This window comes from Lepidochelys kempii, chromosome 2 (genome assembly GCF_965140285.1).
Source record: "Lepidochelys kempii isolate rLepKem1 chromosome 2, rLepKem1.hap1, whole genome shotgun sequence".
Lineage (NCBI taxonomy): Eukaryota > Metazoa > Chordata > Testudines > Cheloniidae > Lepidochelys > Lepidochelys kempii.
The window spans coordinates 193,365,032-193,381,499 of NC_136381.1; the positions used below are offsets into that span (position 1 = coordinate 193,365,032).

Genomic DNA, 16,468 nt, shown 5'->3' on the forward strand with positions numbered 1-16,468 from the left:
TAAATAGGTCTACTGCCTTGCTGGTAAGAACCAGGGCAAGGTGTGGTGAAATGATAGGCTGGCCTAACAGTCAGTAGCAAACACATTCTAAAAGAGCTAAAAGGAATGCAGAGTCAACATGTGGGATCCTCAGTCTGTCCTAAAAGTAAAGTAAACAAGTTCAAATTACAAAATCCCTATTCTCTAGAATCCCCTTTAAACTCTTCATTGGTTCTATGCACCTACTGTATATCATGTTTGCTTCTATTCATCTCTCATTCCATATAATCTGCTCCTGGTTTTGGAAGGACAGATTCCTATGTGATGCTCTGTTTTGTTTACCCAAGGACTGAGGTTTGTGATCTGATTGTGATGGTTCCTTTCACCCCACTAAGTGTCCTCACTTTCTTTCACATAGACAATGTCTGTTATAAATAATTTCAAAACAGCTTAGGCTATGTCTGTTACTCCTGGGGGAATTTTGTGTCACTGCGCGTGTGCAGAATTCATGTCACCTGCAGATTTCTGAAAACATTTCCTATCAAAATATGCTCCAGAAACTGTTTGCTACTGAGCTTTCTGGAGATGGCCAGTAGCCGATATAAATTTGAGAGTCTGATTCCCTGGCCCTCACTTGCTCTTCAGTTGCCTGTGATGTAAAACTGAGCATATGTCTGCATATATTTGTTGACTAATAACTAGAAATAAAGAGTCAAACCTAGCTACATTACTATTAGACAAAGAAGGTTTGGGGATTTCCTCGAATGCTCCCCACTCCCATTCTCCATCCACTGTATTGTAATTTAAATAAATTACCAAAATAATTGAAACCAGCATGATGATATTGTGTTATTTTGATTGAATAAGATATGCAGAAGTTTAAAATGTTGGGCACAGAATTTTTAATTTTTTTGGCACAGAATTCCCCCAGGCGTAGTCTATACTACAGCAGCTACAGTGGCTCAGCTGCACCAAAGTAGCATTTCTGGTAAAGATGCTGTAAGAGAGAGCTCCCCCATCAGTTTACTAATTCCAGCCCCCTCGAGTGGCAGTAGCTATGTCAGCAAGAGAAGCTCTCTTGCTGCCATGGTGCTGTCCACTCTGGCACTTAGGTCGGTGTAACTTATTTGTTGCTCAAAGGTGTGGATTATTGACATCCCTGAGCGACGTAATTTTTGCTGAAGTAATTTGTAGTGTAGATGTAGCCAAGTTTCTTCTTCAAGTGCTGTCCCTGTGGATGCTCCATTTTAGCTGTTTGTATGCTCCAGCGCTTGTACTAGGAGACTTTTGATAGCAGTTACTGGTTGGGTTGCACATCCATGGTCGTGCTGCTTCATGCAGTTAACCCAAGCTGTGCGACCAACCCCCACTCTACGTATCTATCTACGGGTATGAGTGGAAGCAATCAGCAGTGCCTTGCTACTTAGTAGTTTAACAGTTACTTAGTTTCCTCATTAGCAGCTGTTTACATTGTTTTTGTTTTTCCTTTTCGCTCTGAGGGTGAAAGCCCCCCCTGACAGGAATGTCTGGTTTCCGGGGCTTTAAATGCTGTCTCAACTGCAAGCTTGCTATACCCGTCTCAGATGGCCATGCTCAGTGTGTTTGCTGGCTAGGCGAAACACACACAACTCAGAAGTGCCAGCACTGACTCAGGCTCACTTCCAGGACAAGAAGAGCTAGAAATTTGTAGATAAAGGTCCTCCTTATGGAGAAGACTCTCAGACCTGCTCCTGAGCCTGGACCCCTCCGGGTCAAACTTCGCTGACCACGGCTTCTGACGGGGTCTCTCTTCCACCCATGCATCTGAGCAACCTGCCAAAAAGGCAGGCACCTATATTCCCAATGCAAGAATTGGATTAGAAGTTCCATTCCGCGAGTGGACACTCGGCACTGGCACTGACTGCACTGTCAGCACCGGTAGCCAACACAGCGGGACCACCTGGTGCTGCTAGAGCCAGGGACTATAAAAGAGCCGGCTCCGACTAAGGGGAAATCTAAACCCCATGCCTCGGCACCGCCAGTACCAAAGCTGCGACCCACACACAGTGGCGTGGAACTGGGACAGACAGCGGCTCCTTTAAAGGCACGCTTGGTGCACACAGCGGCGCAGCCTTTGGTGCCAGCTTATACACAGCAGCTCCCGACACCAACAATGACACAGCCTCAGGGGCCAATCAAACAGACATCGCAGCAGTTTCTCAGACAAAAGGATCTCTTAGTCGGCTCTGCCCCGACTCCACTATCATTGGCACAGAGGCGAACATGTCACACTCGGCACAGAGTCTCTTCACGTCTCCAATACAATCCTCTCCTCCCTATTCAAGTGAGGAGGAGAGTGAGGAGAAGGAGATCTCCCTCCACAATCTCTTCTCTACCATGAACCGACTAACTCAGGACCCCCTCAGGGGACATATTACACTGATCCCAAGTAATTTCAATGGTATGGTCTGGGGGCTCCTCCCATACCTCCCCCACCCCAATGGGCATATTGGAACCCAAAGGTGGCATACCCCACACAACAGGGACTGCCTGCCACATCCAGACCCGGCACACAACAGTCACCTGCAACTTCGGTCCCTGGACCTTTGATGGCGGCAGGGGAACTGGGGGAAGATGAGGAAGAACCCCTGATCCTGGAAGGGGCATCACCTACCCATTTGTCATCACTATCCACAGATGACACTGTTATGCCTCCTCCCCTAATATAGGGGACGATTTCAGACTATTCCAGGATCTATTTAAAATGGTGGCTAGCTCCCCGGGCATCTCCCTTGAGGAGGTCCAAGGGACACAACACAAACTAGTGGGACACTTTGCATAAATCTGCTTCGTTTAAAATTGCTCTACCTGTGAACAATGCGCTGATGGGCCCTGTCAAAACCATTTTGCAGACCCCTGCAACTGCTCCTCCAACCTACAAGAGGTCTGACAAAAAAAACATTATCTACCAGCCAAGAACGCAGAGTTCCTCTTTTCACATCCAGCATCCAATTCCCTAGTGGTGGACGCAGTCCAGGAACGTGGTAGGCAACAACAACCCAAAACCACACCTCACAACAAAGAGTGGAAAAGACTTGATCTTTTCGGCCACAAGGCTTATTCCTCAGCTACACTACACCTCTGCGTAGCCAACTACGAGGCATTACTGGCGAAATCTGACTACATTAACTACACAAAAATGTCTGAATAGACTGATTTTTTTTATTTCCAAGGACAAGAGAACAATTCACAGCACTTGTATCAGAGGGACAACTCATCTCCAAAGCAGCCCTGCAAGCCACGCTTGATTCTGCAGACACAGCTGCAAGATCAGTGGCAACGGCTGTCATGAGGAGAAAGGCCTCATGGCTCCATGGCTCCAGCTTCCCTAAGGAGGTGCAATCCGCAGTTGGGGATTTGCCATTCGAGGGTCCCAAACTCTTTAAAGACAGATGACTCTCTCCACTCACTCAAGAATTCACGAGCGATACTCCGATCATTGGGAATCTATATACCCAAACCCAAGAAAAAACTGAACAAGTTTGTCAAAACACAAGTCAAGATGGTCACACTAGGCACCATAATCCCAGCTCTAGAAAGAGGGTATTGGTTCTCGGCCCTTGACCTCCGGGATGCATATTTTCATGTAACAATACATCCCTCTTATCGTTATGTCATTGGACAGGATCACTTCCAATACAAGGTCCTTCCCTTCGGCCTCTCTACTGCCTCTGGAGTGTTTTCAAAGGTACTGGCTGTGGTTGCAGCATATCTGTGCAGAACTGCAATTATGATATTCCTGTACGTGGATGACTGCCTGCTAAAAGCATCAACATGGCAGGCAGCAATACAAGCCACTGAACAGACGGTAACCCTCTTCACGAGATTGGGCATCCAGATAAATACCGAAAAGTCCACCCAACTTCAGTGCAGGAGTTGGAGTTCATTGTTCTCCATCTCAATCCTACTGAGGCCATAGCCTCTCTACTAAGGTTATGGTTTCTGACTCTTACCAGCCTCATATCCACTGCATGAAACAGTCCACAGATATCAGCCAAGACTTGCCTATAACTTTTTGGTCACATGGCAGCCACAATCTTTGTCATCAGACATGCCAGATTAAACATGAATTGCCTACAAGGATGGCTCTGAATGAATGATGTCCTATGCAGACACAGCATAAACAAGCGTCTTATGATGCCAGACAAAATAAATGACTCCCTACTCTGATGGACACAAACAGCCAGCGTATGTACAAGGGTGCCCTTCCTTCAGAAGACGCTGACACTAACCATCACTACAGACGCCTCTCTTGGGATGGGGAGCACACATGTGTACACATTCTATCCAGGGCCGCTGGTCTTCTGCAGAATCCCTTTTACATATGAATGTATTAGAACTACGAGCCGTCCACAATGCCTGCTCCCACTTCCTACCACTCGTCGAAGACAAGACCATTCAGATCCTTACAGAAAACAGCCTGTATGTTTTATATAAAACAGACAAGGGGGAGCACGATCACACTTCCTATGTGTGGAAGCCCTAAAACTCTAGCAATGGTGCATCAGACACAATATCCACATCTCCTTGTCTTTCCTACCTGGATGCCAGAACATCATAGTAGATGCCTTAAGCAGGCATTTTTCTCAGGACCACAAGTGGGAGCTCAATAACAGAGTACTTCTGCACATATTTCAACAGTGGGGGTTCCCAACAATAGACCTCTTTGCAACCGCACAAAATAGCAAATGCCCTCGGTTTTGCTCCAGGGGAGGTCTTGGCATACAGTCCTTAGGCGATGGATTCCTCCTCGAGTGGAACGCTCCCCTTCTATATGCCTTCCCTCCCATCCCTCTCCTGACCCAAGTGATCCACAAGATCAGACAGGATGGGGACACAGTAATCCTAATAGACCCCACACAGCCAACCCTGGTATCCTTACCTCCTCAGGATGGCTGTGCATCCAACAATCACACTCCCAGTTCAGCCTCATCTGCTGTCCCAGGACTCAAGTTGTGTCCTGCATCCAGACCTACAAAAACTCCATCTCAGAGCATGGCTCCTCCATGGCTCACAGGATCTGAGAGGACCTGCTTGGAAGACGTACAAAACATATTATTAAATAGTCATAGAGCAACTATCTGTCATACGTACATGTTCAAGTGGCAGCAGTTTGAAGCATGGTGTCGTCAGATGGCATCCATTTCACCCTCCTTACCCTTAATATTAGATTACCTATTGGAGCTTAAAAGGTCAGGCCTCTCCATGAGTTCAATAAAAGTTCACCTATTCGCCATCAGAGCCTTTCACTTCAAGGTGAATCCATATTCTGTTTTTGCTCAGCCGCTAACCAAACGTTTCTTCAAAGGACTCAACAACTTCTACCAAGAAGTACGCAAACCTACTACACCATGGGCCTCACCCTGGTCATTCAGGCCCTCACCCGATCCCCATTTGAACCTATGGCAACATGCTTGCTACTATACCTTTCCATGAAAGTGGCATTCCTTGTGGCAATTACATCTGCCAGATGTGTAGTAGAGCTGGGGGCCATCATGGCAGATCCCCTATACACAGCCTTTTTTAAAGATAAAGTAACCCGGAGACCGTACCCCAAGTTTTTACCAAAAGTAATCTGTGTTCCACCTTAACCAACCCATTTACCGACCAACATTCTACCCCAAACCCCACACAGATAGAACGCAGTCCATGCTTCATACTCTGGATGTACGGAGGGAATTAGCCTTTTACATAGACAGAACAAGGCCATTTCGTAAATCACCCAGACTGTTTGTATCCATTCCAAACGTTCCAAAGGGAGTGCCATATCTAAACAAGGACTCTCCAAGTGGATCTCTGATTGCAAAAATATATGCTATCATCAGTGCTCTCGCCAACCCCCCAAGGGGATTTGCACGCATTCCACAAAAGTTCTGTCAGTCTCCACGGCTTCCCTGAACAATGTATCCATCATGGACATTTGTAGAGCTGCTATCTGGGCCTCAGCCCATACCTTTACACTGCACTGCGCATTAGACCAACAGGCAACATCTGATACCTCATTTGGACTGTCTGTACTGTCATCTGTCACGACTTCAACTCCAAAGCCCCCTCCTTCCACCGGAGGGCACTGCTCTGAAGTCGCCTAAAATGGAGCATCCTCAGGGACAGCACTTGAAGAAGAAGAGAAGGTTACTCACCTCGTGCAGTAACTGAGGTTCTTTGAGATGTGTGTCTCTGTGGGTGCTCCACAACCCACCCTCCTCCCCTCTACTTCGGAGTTTCTTACTCAGCCTCTGCAGTAGAGAAGGAACAGAGTGGGGGTTGGTCGCACAGCATCAGTTAACTGCCTGAAGCCGCATGAGATGGGTACCACGCGTGTGTGACCCAACTGGGCACTGCTACCAAAAGTCTCAGAGTATGAGTGCAGGGGTGCACAAACACCTAAAATGGAGCACCCACAGAGACACACATCTCGGAGAACCTCAGTTACTGAGTAAGGTGAGTACTTTTCTCTTTGTTAAAGCAACTCATTCTGATTTGTTACCTCCTGACTTCCTTTTAGTTCCTGAGGAGGAACAAAAAGGAAGATTTTGTCATTATTTAAATACTTGCACATCTTTTTTTGGATCTTTCTGTGGGTCTTGGTTCAGGGTCATGCAGGGTTATGAGGGAAGGGATGGACTTTCAGTTGAAGCACTGGACTAAAACTCTGATTTGAGTTTGGTTCCTGGCTCTGCCACAAACGTCTTGCATAATCTTGGATGAGTTGCTCAATTTTCTGTGAAACTGAAACTTTGCCTCAGTTCCATCTGTATAACAGGGATAATACTTCCTTTTTCTCCATTCTTTGCTTTGTCTACTGTGACAAAGCTCTGTCCTTGCCTCCGTGGGTCCCGCATTTCCTGGCGGATTTTGCTAGCCTCAGAGGCTCACTGTGACCCTCACCCTCCATGTAACCCTTCTTTCTCGAGAGACAAAGGTCACAGTCTACTGAGCCATTTTCATCATAAGAATCAAGGGAAGTGAGGAGAAGTTATCCTTCCTTGCACAGTCTCTGTTGTCTCCCAGTTTCCATGATTAATCAGGGGGCAAAGGTGTGGGGGGGGGGGAGCCTGCGCCCACCCTCTACTTCGGGCTCCAGCCCAGGGACCCTAATAGTATCAGGTATGGTAGCTGACCTTTTAGAAACATGACATGTACAATTCCCTGGGCTACTTCCCCCACAGCAGCCCTCACTTCCTCAAGCTCCATTTCACCCTTACCTCAGGGCCTCCTTCCTTGTGCTTGATATGGTGTGTACTTCTCAGCCTCTCCAACAGCGCAACTTCCTCCCACAGCTCCTGACATGGACCCCCACCTGACTGACTGGGAGGCTTTTAACTAGTTTCAGCCAGCCCCTGATTGGCTTCAGGTGTCCCAATCAACCTAGCATTCTCCCTGCCTTCTGGAAAGTTCTTAATTGGCCCCAGGTGTCTTAATTGACCTGGAGCAGCTTCCATTTCACTTAACCTGGTACCAGGGATTTGTTTAGCCTGGAGCTAATATATCTGTTTCCCACTACTTTTCTATAACCATCTGGCCTTGCCCCATCACACTACTTAGATTGTAAGCTCTTTGGGGAAGGGGCTGTCTCTCACTGTATGTAAGTGCAGCTTCTCACACAATGGGATGCTGACCCTGTTATGGCTTTACTTTAATACAAACAATAATTATACACATGCTGCTTCTCCGTTCAGTATAGTGTGCCTTTTCTTGATTCTAATAGGGGAGGAGGCTCAGAGGTGATTAACATATTTTAGTTTCATATTGATTATATCTGTGAGCTTGAAAACTGGACACTGTCCTGAGTTTAAATGTATATACTACATTACAGCTATGTAAATCAAAATTTTGTTTGCTGTCAGTGTTTCAGCACTGTTGATATGTGAACATAACTCTTAAACAAAGCTCTTTTTATAGCTGCTCTTACTTGAAATATTATGAAATATTATGATTAAATACATCCTTTTTATTCCTTTTCAGGAAAGCTTTAATTATTGTGCAGATTGAAATGTTTTTATTATTATACCTCTTTTTGAAAGGCTGAAATGTCAAAATACATGTTAGTGTGTGTATGCGAGTGTAAATATATGTTCATGTTCACCTGAACAATATACATGAAGTGTGTATATACCATGTATAGATAAACTCTGTGTGTGTGTGTGTGTGTGTGCGCGTGTAATTATCATGATCCAGTTACTGTGAGGAAATAAACATCAAATTTCAAACAACAAAATACTCAAATGTCTAAGAATAGAAACTTAAGTAATACCTCTAGCAAATTTCTCAGCAATCTAGTTTAGTTGGTAGACCTGTACCTAGCAGCCAAATGCAGGGATATATTTAAAACTGACTGTCTTGTCACTTGCTGTAGTATTTGGATTTATTGATCAGAAAGTAATGTTTGTTTTAGAAAGGGCTTTAAGCTCTGCTGGGAACTATCTAAAACACCCTGCACCAAAAGTGGGCTGTGAAAGTAATAATAACCAATGTGTTACGCTGTGTATTCATCTTTTTGTATATGAAACACTGATTTTAAATTAAGAACTGTCTAATATTACAACAAGCTTCCATTCCTCTTTTCATTTGATAACATTAAAGAAAACTTGGATTGTCATACAGTTACCTGAAGGTTTTGTTTAATTCATGCTGATAGGTACTGCCATTGTTGGGGAAGAAAAAAAGAAATCTCTACTAAAGGTTATTTAATAATGTCAGTGATGGCCCTATTTGAGGGAATTCTTATGAAAGTTTTTTGCATTATGGCTCTTGTTAAAGAGAGAAACTCCCCAGTGCAAGCTGTAGCCGAGGATTTCTGCAGTCCTGCTCAAAAGTACTTTAATATGTTTTTGCGTTCTTCTGGATGATGATCTTTATTTTTTTAAGTTTCAAATGTTCAGCTTCAAATATATAGATACTTTTGGTTTTTTAACATCTTTTGAATATGGTTTGGCATTATTTTTAACATGAAAGCAATAGTGTTCAAGCATGTAAACCTTCTGGATCCATTGCAGCAGCTTTTGTACATTTACTTATGACACCTTGCATTTCAGGGCAGGTCTACACTATGGGTCTCAGTTGACCTAAGTTATGCAACTACAGCTATGTGAATAATGTAACTGGAATCGACATAATTTGGGTCGACTTTTTGCGGTGTCTGCACCATGCTGGGTCGATGGGAGAAACTCTCCTGTAGACTTAACTTATGCTTCTCATTCCGGTGGAGTACCGGAGTTGACAGGAGAGTGATTGGCGGTCGATTTAGCGGGTCTTCACTAGACCCACTAAATCGACCCCCGGTAGATCGATATCTGTGCGTCCATCCCCCGGTAAGTGGAGACAAGCCCTCACATTCCTTTTGCACATGGGCAACTGTTTAGAATAGCAGAAAAGTGACTTAAAAAGGATCTTTCTATATAGCTGTTCATTTTGGATGTTGAGTTTTTGGAAAGCTAGTTCTTCCTCCACAAACTGTTTTTCATTACTTATAACATGTACAGAGTCTCGTAAATGAAATATTACTTGACTCTCTTTGAAGAATTAGTCTCAAATTAGGCATAATTTTCATCACGTCATACTGGAATTGAAATCTCATTGAAGTCTGTAAATACCCGTGAGAGCCAAATGGCTAAATCAATGCATGGTGTGCTGAAACTTCCTCTTGTTGCCCGTTGTCTTCCCATATTCTCTCTCTCCTAAAAAATTGTATATTGGTGGGAGTTTCTAAGAAGTATATAGCACAATACTCTACAAAATACAAGAATATTTCTCCAATTAATAATCCATACATGAGGATAATTATATTCCTAGTCAAGATAATGGAGAATTTGCTGACCCAGTATGGTCTTTCTGTTAGCTTGGAATTTTCCTGTAAGGTTTCACCCAATGAGTTGAAAGGAAGATGCTTTACTGTAAGTGAATATGATCTTGCTCCTTGAAAAGGATCTCTTGGGCAACTGGATTCCTGTGGGCCAAGGACAGTGATGAAGATGTAGATACTCTCCAGTCACAGATCTTTCTACTGACCTCAACATACTATCATTTATCTGAAGGAGAGAAACACTTAGCTCAAGCTGGCCAGAAGAGTTGATTTAAAGTGAAATAGGTTGTAGGCTGAATCCCCTCGCCCACCTCCTGCTGTGGCTGATCTAAGAAATTAATATTTTCTGGGGATGTTGTTGTATAAAGAACAGCTAAATTGGGAAAACTGGAGAGGGAAAATTGAAGTATGTAATAATATAGGAGAGGTCTGCTATCTTGCTCAGTTCATATAATTTTTTCTCAGGGAATTTTATTTTTTAGCCATTTTCCAGCTTTTCCCATTTCTAAATGGACATATGTTTTAAATAATATTTGAAGTGTTTTGTGACACTTTAATTCTTAGCAAAATACTGAGTAGTTTTATTTGTTAAATAGAATGACAAATGTAGAGTTTTATATACAACATTTAAACTCTGGTGAGCAGACCACATAACTATTTAACTTTGATCTCTCTTTCTCTCTCTCTCACTTTGTTTTCCTCCCAGATGTACATCTTAATATTGCATTCTATTTTTTGTTGTTGATTGGTTTTCCTTTTTTCTTTATCACTGCTACCTCTATTCCTCCAGGAACCAATAGGTTATTGGTAAGTATTTCAATTAAATAAGATTTTACAAAGTTTTTGCTCTAGTGAGGAATTTTTACACTTCCTTACTTTTGGTGGAAACTTTGTAGACTACAGACAATAGTCTGTTAACTGTGCTTTCTCAGGTCTCCATTATCGCCTTGTTTGTTTAGTAGAATGATGATAGTAGTATTAAAACTCTGAGATACCTTGTCTTCTGCATGCTGTCAAGTGGCATCCATTTCTTTGTGGTCCACTATGATGATGCCTTTTGGAGCCTGTTCTTTTCTCTATCTGCTCATTTTTTCTTAAATGTGATGTCTTTGTCTACCCCATTTATTTTTGTTCTTTATACATGTTTTGATCAGTCTGCTCATAAGATTCTTCAGCTTTTGGGAGGATGTTTGATCAAGTCCTTTATACGTAATTCTTGCTAACTGTCACTCACGTCTTGTCATTTTATGTCTTCTTTCCTTTGACTCTTCCATTAAGTAGACTTGCTCAGCATGGTGTTCTCAATCTACCCCCCTCTTGTCCTGCTTCATATAATCTTCATCCTATTCATTATTGTCTTGTACTGTACTAAGTCTTCAATATATTAATTCTGTACTTTCTGTTAATCAGAACTTTATTCTTCTGATCTTGGATCAATTCTTTCCATCCTTCCTCTTAAACTACATGACATTAACTTTCAACTGAATTTTTTTTAAAAATCCATGTAATTTTTGATGCTGTATTAACTTTACTGTAGAAAAATTATTGATGTTAAGCCATTTGAAAAATCCCATCTTGTTTCATTGATATGCAACTTTTCATTGACGTGAAACTAGGCCATCCTTTTGTTCAATGGCCGTTTTTGTGCACATTTTGGTATGCTGCCATTACATCTGTCAAATCTAGTGATTACAAGAATTTGTTAATGAAAGTAACAATTTGGCATAAGATGCTTCAGAGCCGTGTAATTGTTTGTTTTTTAGATTGTAAACTCAGCATGATGCTGTTTTTATTTGGTATAGGACTAAGCATGCTGTCTGTAAAAGTCATTTAACTTTTATGTGCCTCAGTGTATGCTTTTTGAAAAGGGAATAATTCTAGCTTCACTGGTAGTGTTGAGTCTTAATTTACTTTTTTTTAAAAAAATCTTAAATAACTTTTCATGGTCCTAAAATATTGCAATGGATTAAACAAAATATTTTCAGCTACAAAACAGTATTTGAAGCACCTGTAACTTCATGCTAGATGGTATATTGCTAGTATATACAAAACACCACATGTTTGATCTGTTTAAATGGAATGTATTGATAATACTTAAAAATGATAACTCACATGCAGGTACTTACTGAAATACAGTTCACAGTGTCAAGTATATTAAAAGTGTTTGGACTCCTCTGCCTGTGCATCCATTCAGCCATTCAGGAGTGCAATTATGAAGCGGCACTGCGTTGCTGAGTTTTTTTTGTCTAGTTTGGCTTTGTAATAGAATAACAACAGCAATTAAGTGCTCAAATCTTCCACTTATCTTCTCTAGGATTTTTCTTTTCTGTTACGTATCTCGTAGGAATTAGATTTGTACACATTCTTTTCATTAAAATATTATTTCTTATAGGGAAGAACAATAACTTCTTGGACCTTAATGTTTATGTAGCATTGTAGAAGGATTGAGAATTTATATAAATCAATGCTTCTCAAACGTTAGTAACCCGAGGACCTCCATTTTGATTTACAATTTTGCCGTGGACCCCCAGGCCCCACCCCCACTCCGTCCCTTTCCACAAGACCCCATCCCTGCTCCACCCTGCCCCTCCTCTTCCCTGCATCTTTCTGCCCCCTCCCAGCACTTCCTACACTCCAGGGAATGGCTGTTCTGCGGCATGCAGGAGGCACTGGGAGGGAGAGGAAGGTGTTGATCAGTGGGGCTCGCAGACCCTTGGAGTACCCTTGTGGACCCCAGTTTGAGAAACGCTGATATAAATGATAAAATACTATATAAAGGTACCTTTAATTGAAAATACTGTAGTTGGAAGATGTTTGAAAATGAGCCTCATATGTTCTGTCTTCCAATTTCTTCAGCTGTGATGCCACTAGGGTGGTCTCCCTGCCTTGGTTGCACTTGGTTCACATTTTGGAAGGTTTTCTTTGCAACTGTAAGGATTAGGGACTTAATTCTTTTTTAAAATAAAATCTTAGAGTCTGTAGAAGTTGATGGCACTCACCTAAGAAAAATGTTTAATTGTCGTAGGCAAATGAGTGAGTCAAGTCCTGTTTGAAAGTACATTTCTTATTCATGTTGGGGTAGAATCTCTGAATTGTGTTCATTGTTTTTTTTAAAAAGGAAAGAGTCCTGTGCTTGCTTTACTTTCGTATAAAAATATACTAAACCCAGGGAAACTAATTGTATCGACTCTTCATTTGCTTTATAAATGGTCCTAGTTATTTTATAGGGTGATCTTTTCTCTGAGAAGTGTGTGTGTGACTGTGAGAGAGAGAGAGAGAGAGAATATACAAAGGCGGAAGTTAAAGGATGAAGTAGCGACTTACAGGTAAATTCAATATTAACGTTGCTTTCATCATCAATCTTGTCAATCTAAAAATTTGTATCATCTTTAGGAAAGGAGAGACAGAAGCCATTGGTCCAGAAAGTGATCTACCTTTTAATGCAGGTTCATCTGGAAGGTTGTCCTCTCTTCTGGAGTTGAAAGGATGTGTGTGTGGGTGTGTGTGTCTGTCCTTTTTTTTAGATGCTTGTATTGGACCAAAATATTACCTCTTGAAAAGCAGTTCCTCAGATCACAACTGTCCTCATTTTAAGATGTAAAATAATCTAAAAAAAATTAAAAACTTTCCAGAACTCTCTCCTACCTGAGTGTCTTTTTCTGTAGTTTGCGCTTACTTTTGTTCTGCAATAGCTATTTTTACTTTTTTTCAATTTCCAAAAATGTGAAGTTGTCAAAGAACACCATTAGTACACGACTTTGGCAATAGGTCATATGGAGTCACGACCAAATGTACACAGCTGATGTACGAGATTGTTTCACTATATAAAAAAAATTTGTCGTGTTTGTTCAACTTCTTTCCTTTTTCCCTTCACTCCAGTTTTTCTTTCCTTTCACTGTTGTCTCTTATGCTATCTTTCAGTGTTTGGTATTGAAGACCCCATTTTCCCCAGTTAACAAAAGGAGAGGATTAAAAGAATTTCATGTAGTAAGATTTTTTTTATCTTTCAGAAATGTTAACTTAGTTTATAAAGTATTCTCTAAACAAGTTCCTCCAGTTGTTTGCTTATTTAGTAGCTTTTCCTAACTTTATTCAAAACTTTTTTTAAATAAGGGTGGTATTTGACTCTTCTTTACAATTGTCTTTTCTCTTGAGTGCTATCGAAGTTTTGAATAAGGAAATGCAGGCAAGAAGGCTGCAGCTAGATAGCTGGGTTCATACTTGGCTGTGTGCACGTGTGGGTATAGTGCAGGGATAAAGCAAAGTTTAAGCCACCTTTCTGCCAGGTTAATCCATGGGCTAAACTGGCCTCTTGTACAAGTTAAAGCAACTATTGCGGTTTGGGCATATCCTTGCTAATCCCCCATCCCGCTCCCTAAATGGGAAAGGTAATGCTGACTACAATACCTTTATATCAGTAGGGGTTTCCCCTCCAAATGAACTCCCCAGATGCTCTTTTTAGACAACTTTTAAGGCCTCTTTGCTGCTCTGAGCTGAGGATCTGTCCCTACAAGTTTTTGACCAGTTAGTACTTTGTTGCCTACCACATCTCTGCCTTCAATACATGGTCTACTTCATTTTCTTGTGAGGCACAAAATAAAGGGGAAAACTAGGACATCAGCACAAAAGTCTACCTAATGGAAGGACTAAGCATCATCTGATCATATTGCAGTTCCTAGAAAACTTATAACAATATTTTTGCTGTAGAACCTTAGCATGATTTTCCATGGTTGCTGTGGTTTTCGATCCTTCCCTTCTGAAATCTAAGGAGATGATTCACTTCCACCTGTTTAACTTTTAAGAAAATTTCTATTTGATGCTATATCCCAGGGGTAGGCAACCTATGGCACTCACACTGCCCAGGTCCTGGCCACCAGTCCGGGAGGGCTCCGTTGCTGGTCTGGGGTACCCGCTGCCAGCCCCCTGCCAGCTGGGGTTCCGTCCGCTGGCCTCGCTCAGCCCGTTGCCGGCCCTGGGTCCCGGCCACCGGTCCGGGGGACTCTGCTGCCGGCCTGGAGTCCCGACCACCAGCCCAGGGCTCTGCAGTCGATCCCAGCTGTGGCCCACTGGCCCCAGCCTGGGGCAGTGAGGGGTGCAGATGGGTCAAAAGGAGGGCAGCTCAGCACCCCTACCTTAAAAATTGTTCCACTGTTCTGGGATATTTTTAAGTCCTGATTTGCTGCTTACATCACTATCACGCCATGTGGAACAGCACACTGCGTTTGACTTTGAGATTAGAATGTACATGTGAGAACTGGAATCAGAATTTTCTGACAGATTTCAAGATTTCCAGCAGTTTGGCCCAATGCTTTCTTTTCCAATTAAACCTGAAAAGTTCAACAAAAGCGACTTGGATTTGTCTGTATTTCAGTGCATGGGTGTTGAAGATTTCGAAATGCAGCTCATTCAGTTAAAAAGCTCAGAATTGTGGGCATCAAAGTTTGGAGATCTGTAGAGTGCACTTGAAGCTACTGAGAGAAATCATGGGGCCTCTATTCTGACCTGTTGGACCTCCCTGCCAGTGAAATGTAACTGTTCGAAGAAAATTGTGTTTGCAATGCTTTCAGCATTTGGATCCACATACCTGTGTGGACACATGAAATCTGTCTTCTGTCCCTCTCGGAGCTGGTTAACAACTGATCACTCAGAAGCCTGTGTGCAGCTTAAAGTATCCAAATACGTGCCAGACATTGGAAAACTCTGCAAGGAAAAGCAAGAGCAAGGATCACACTGAACTGAGAAGATCTGCATTTTAATTTAATTTTTTAAATGAAGCTTCTTAAACATTTGAAAATCCTTATTTACTTTACATACAACAATAGTTTGGTTATATATTATAGACGAAAAGAAAGAGACCTTCTAAAAACGTTTAAAATGTATTACTGGCATGTGAAACGTTAAATTAGAGTGAATAAATGAAGACTCGGCACACCACTTCTGAAAGGTTGCTGACCCCTGCTATATCCTCTCTGGATTAGGGAGCTGGATCCACGAGGGGACAGAAAACAGGCAACATTTTAGCTGGGCATTTCTCTAATTTTGGGGCGTTCCAGGAGGCATAGTGCTAGATTTATCCTCTTCCACACCCCATGCAGCTTTTGGTGTTGGAGACGTGACAGGAGCATGCTGTACTCTGGCAATCCCGAGGTGGCAGGTGGCCCTTTGGGACGTTAGTAATAATCCTTTGTCCTTTTGACTCCCTTATGACTTTTTTAGGAATAACTGCAAACTCAACTTTCTTCTGTGTTCTGACATTTTAATTTAAACAGGTTTGTATTCGCTTTTAGGTTAGGTGGGGGAAGGTTACAGGGGGAGGAATTAGAACTCTTGCTAAAAGGATATATTTTCACAAATAATAAAGATTTGAAGATGTGCAGTTCAGTGTGTGTTTGGAGATGGATTTATACTCTTCTTCCCTTTTACTTTTATTTGGATATTTGGGGGAATTTTATTTATCCAACTAGGGCGCAAAGTAATCAAGTGACTTGCTCGAGGTGTCTGGCTCAGCAAGAATTAGAATTAGTTCCTTTGGTCCTCCTAGTTCCCTGTCCTTTTGATAACTGGTCCACTCTACAATTAAATTTAAATTCATTACACTCAAAAAGAATTTACCTTGCACATAATGACAGTAGACCTTATGTGGGTGAT

General features: G+C 42.2%; 2 protein-coding genes across 2 annotated transcripts in view; both read left to right on the top strand.

Annotated features, from left to right (window-relative positions):
- The window catches only part of ZNRF2 (zinc and ring finger 2), an 81,460-nt gene that overhangs the window by 25,081 nt on the left and 39,911 nt on the right, over positions 1–16,468 (top strand).
- Positions 5,510–16,468, top strand: part of RPL14 (ribosomal protein L14) — a 247,778-nt gene continuing 236,819 nt past the window's right edge. Inside the window, exon 1 of the mRNA XM_073333312.1 lies at positions 5,510–5,516. Coding sequence (XP_073189413.1) covers positions 5,514–5,516 — 3 coding nt within the window. The 5' untranslated portion in view covers positions 5,510–5,513. The remainder of the gene's footprint in view (positions 5,517–16,468) is intronic.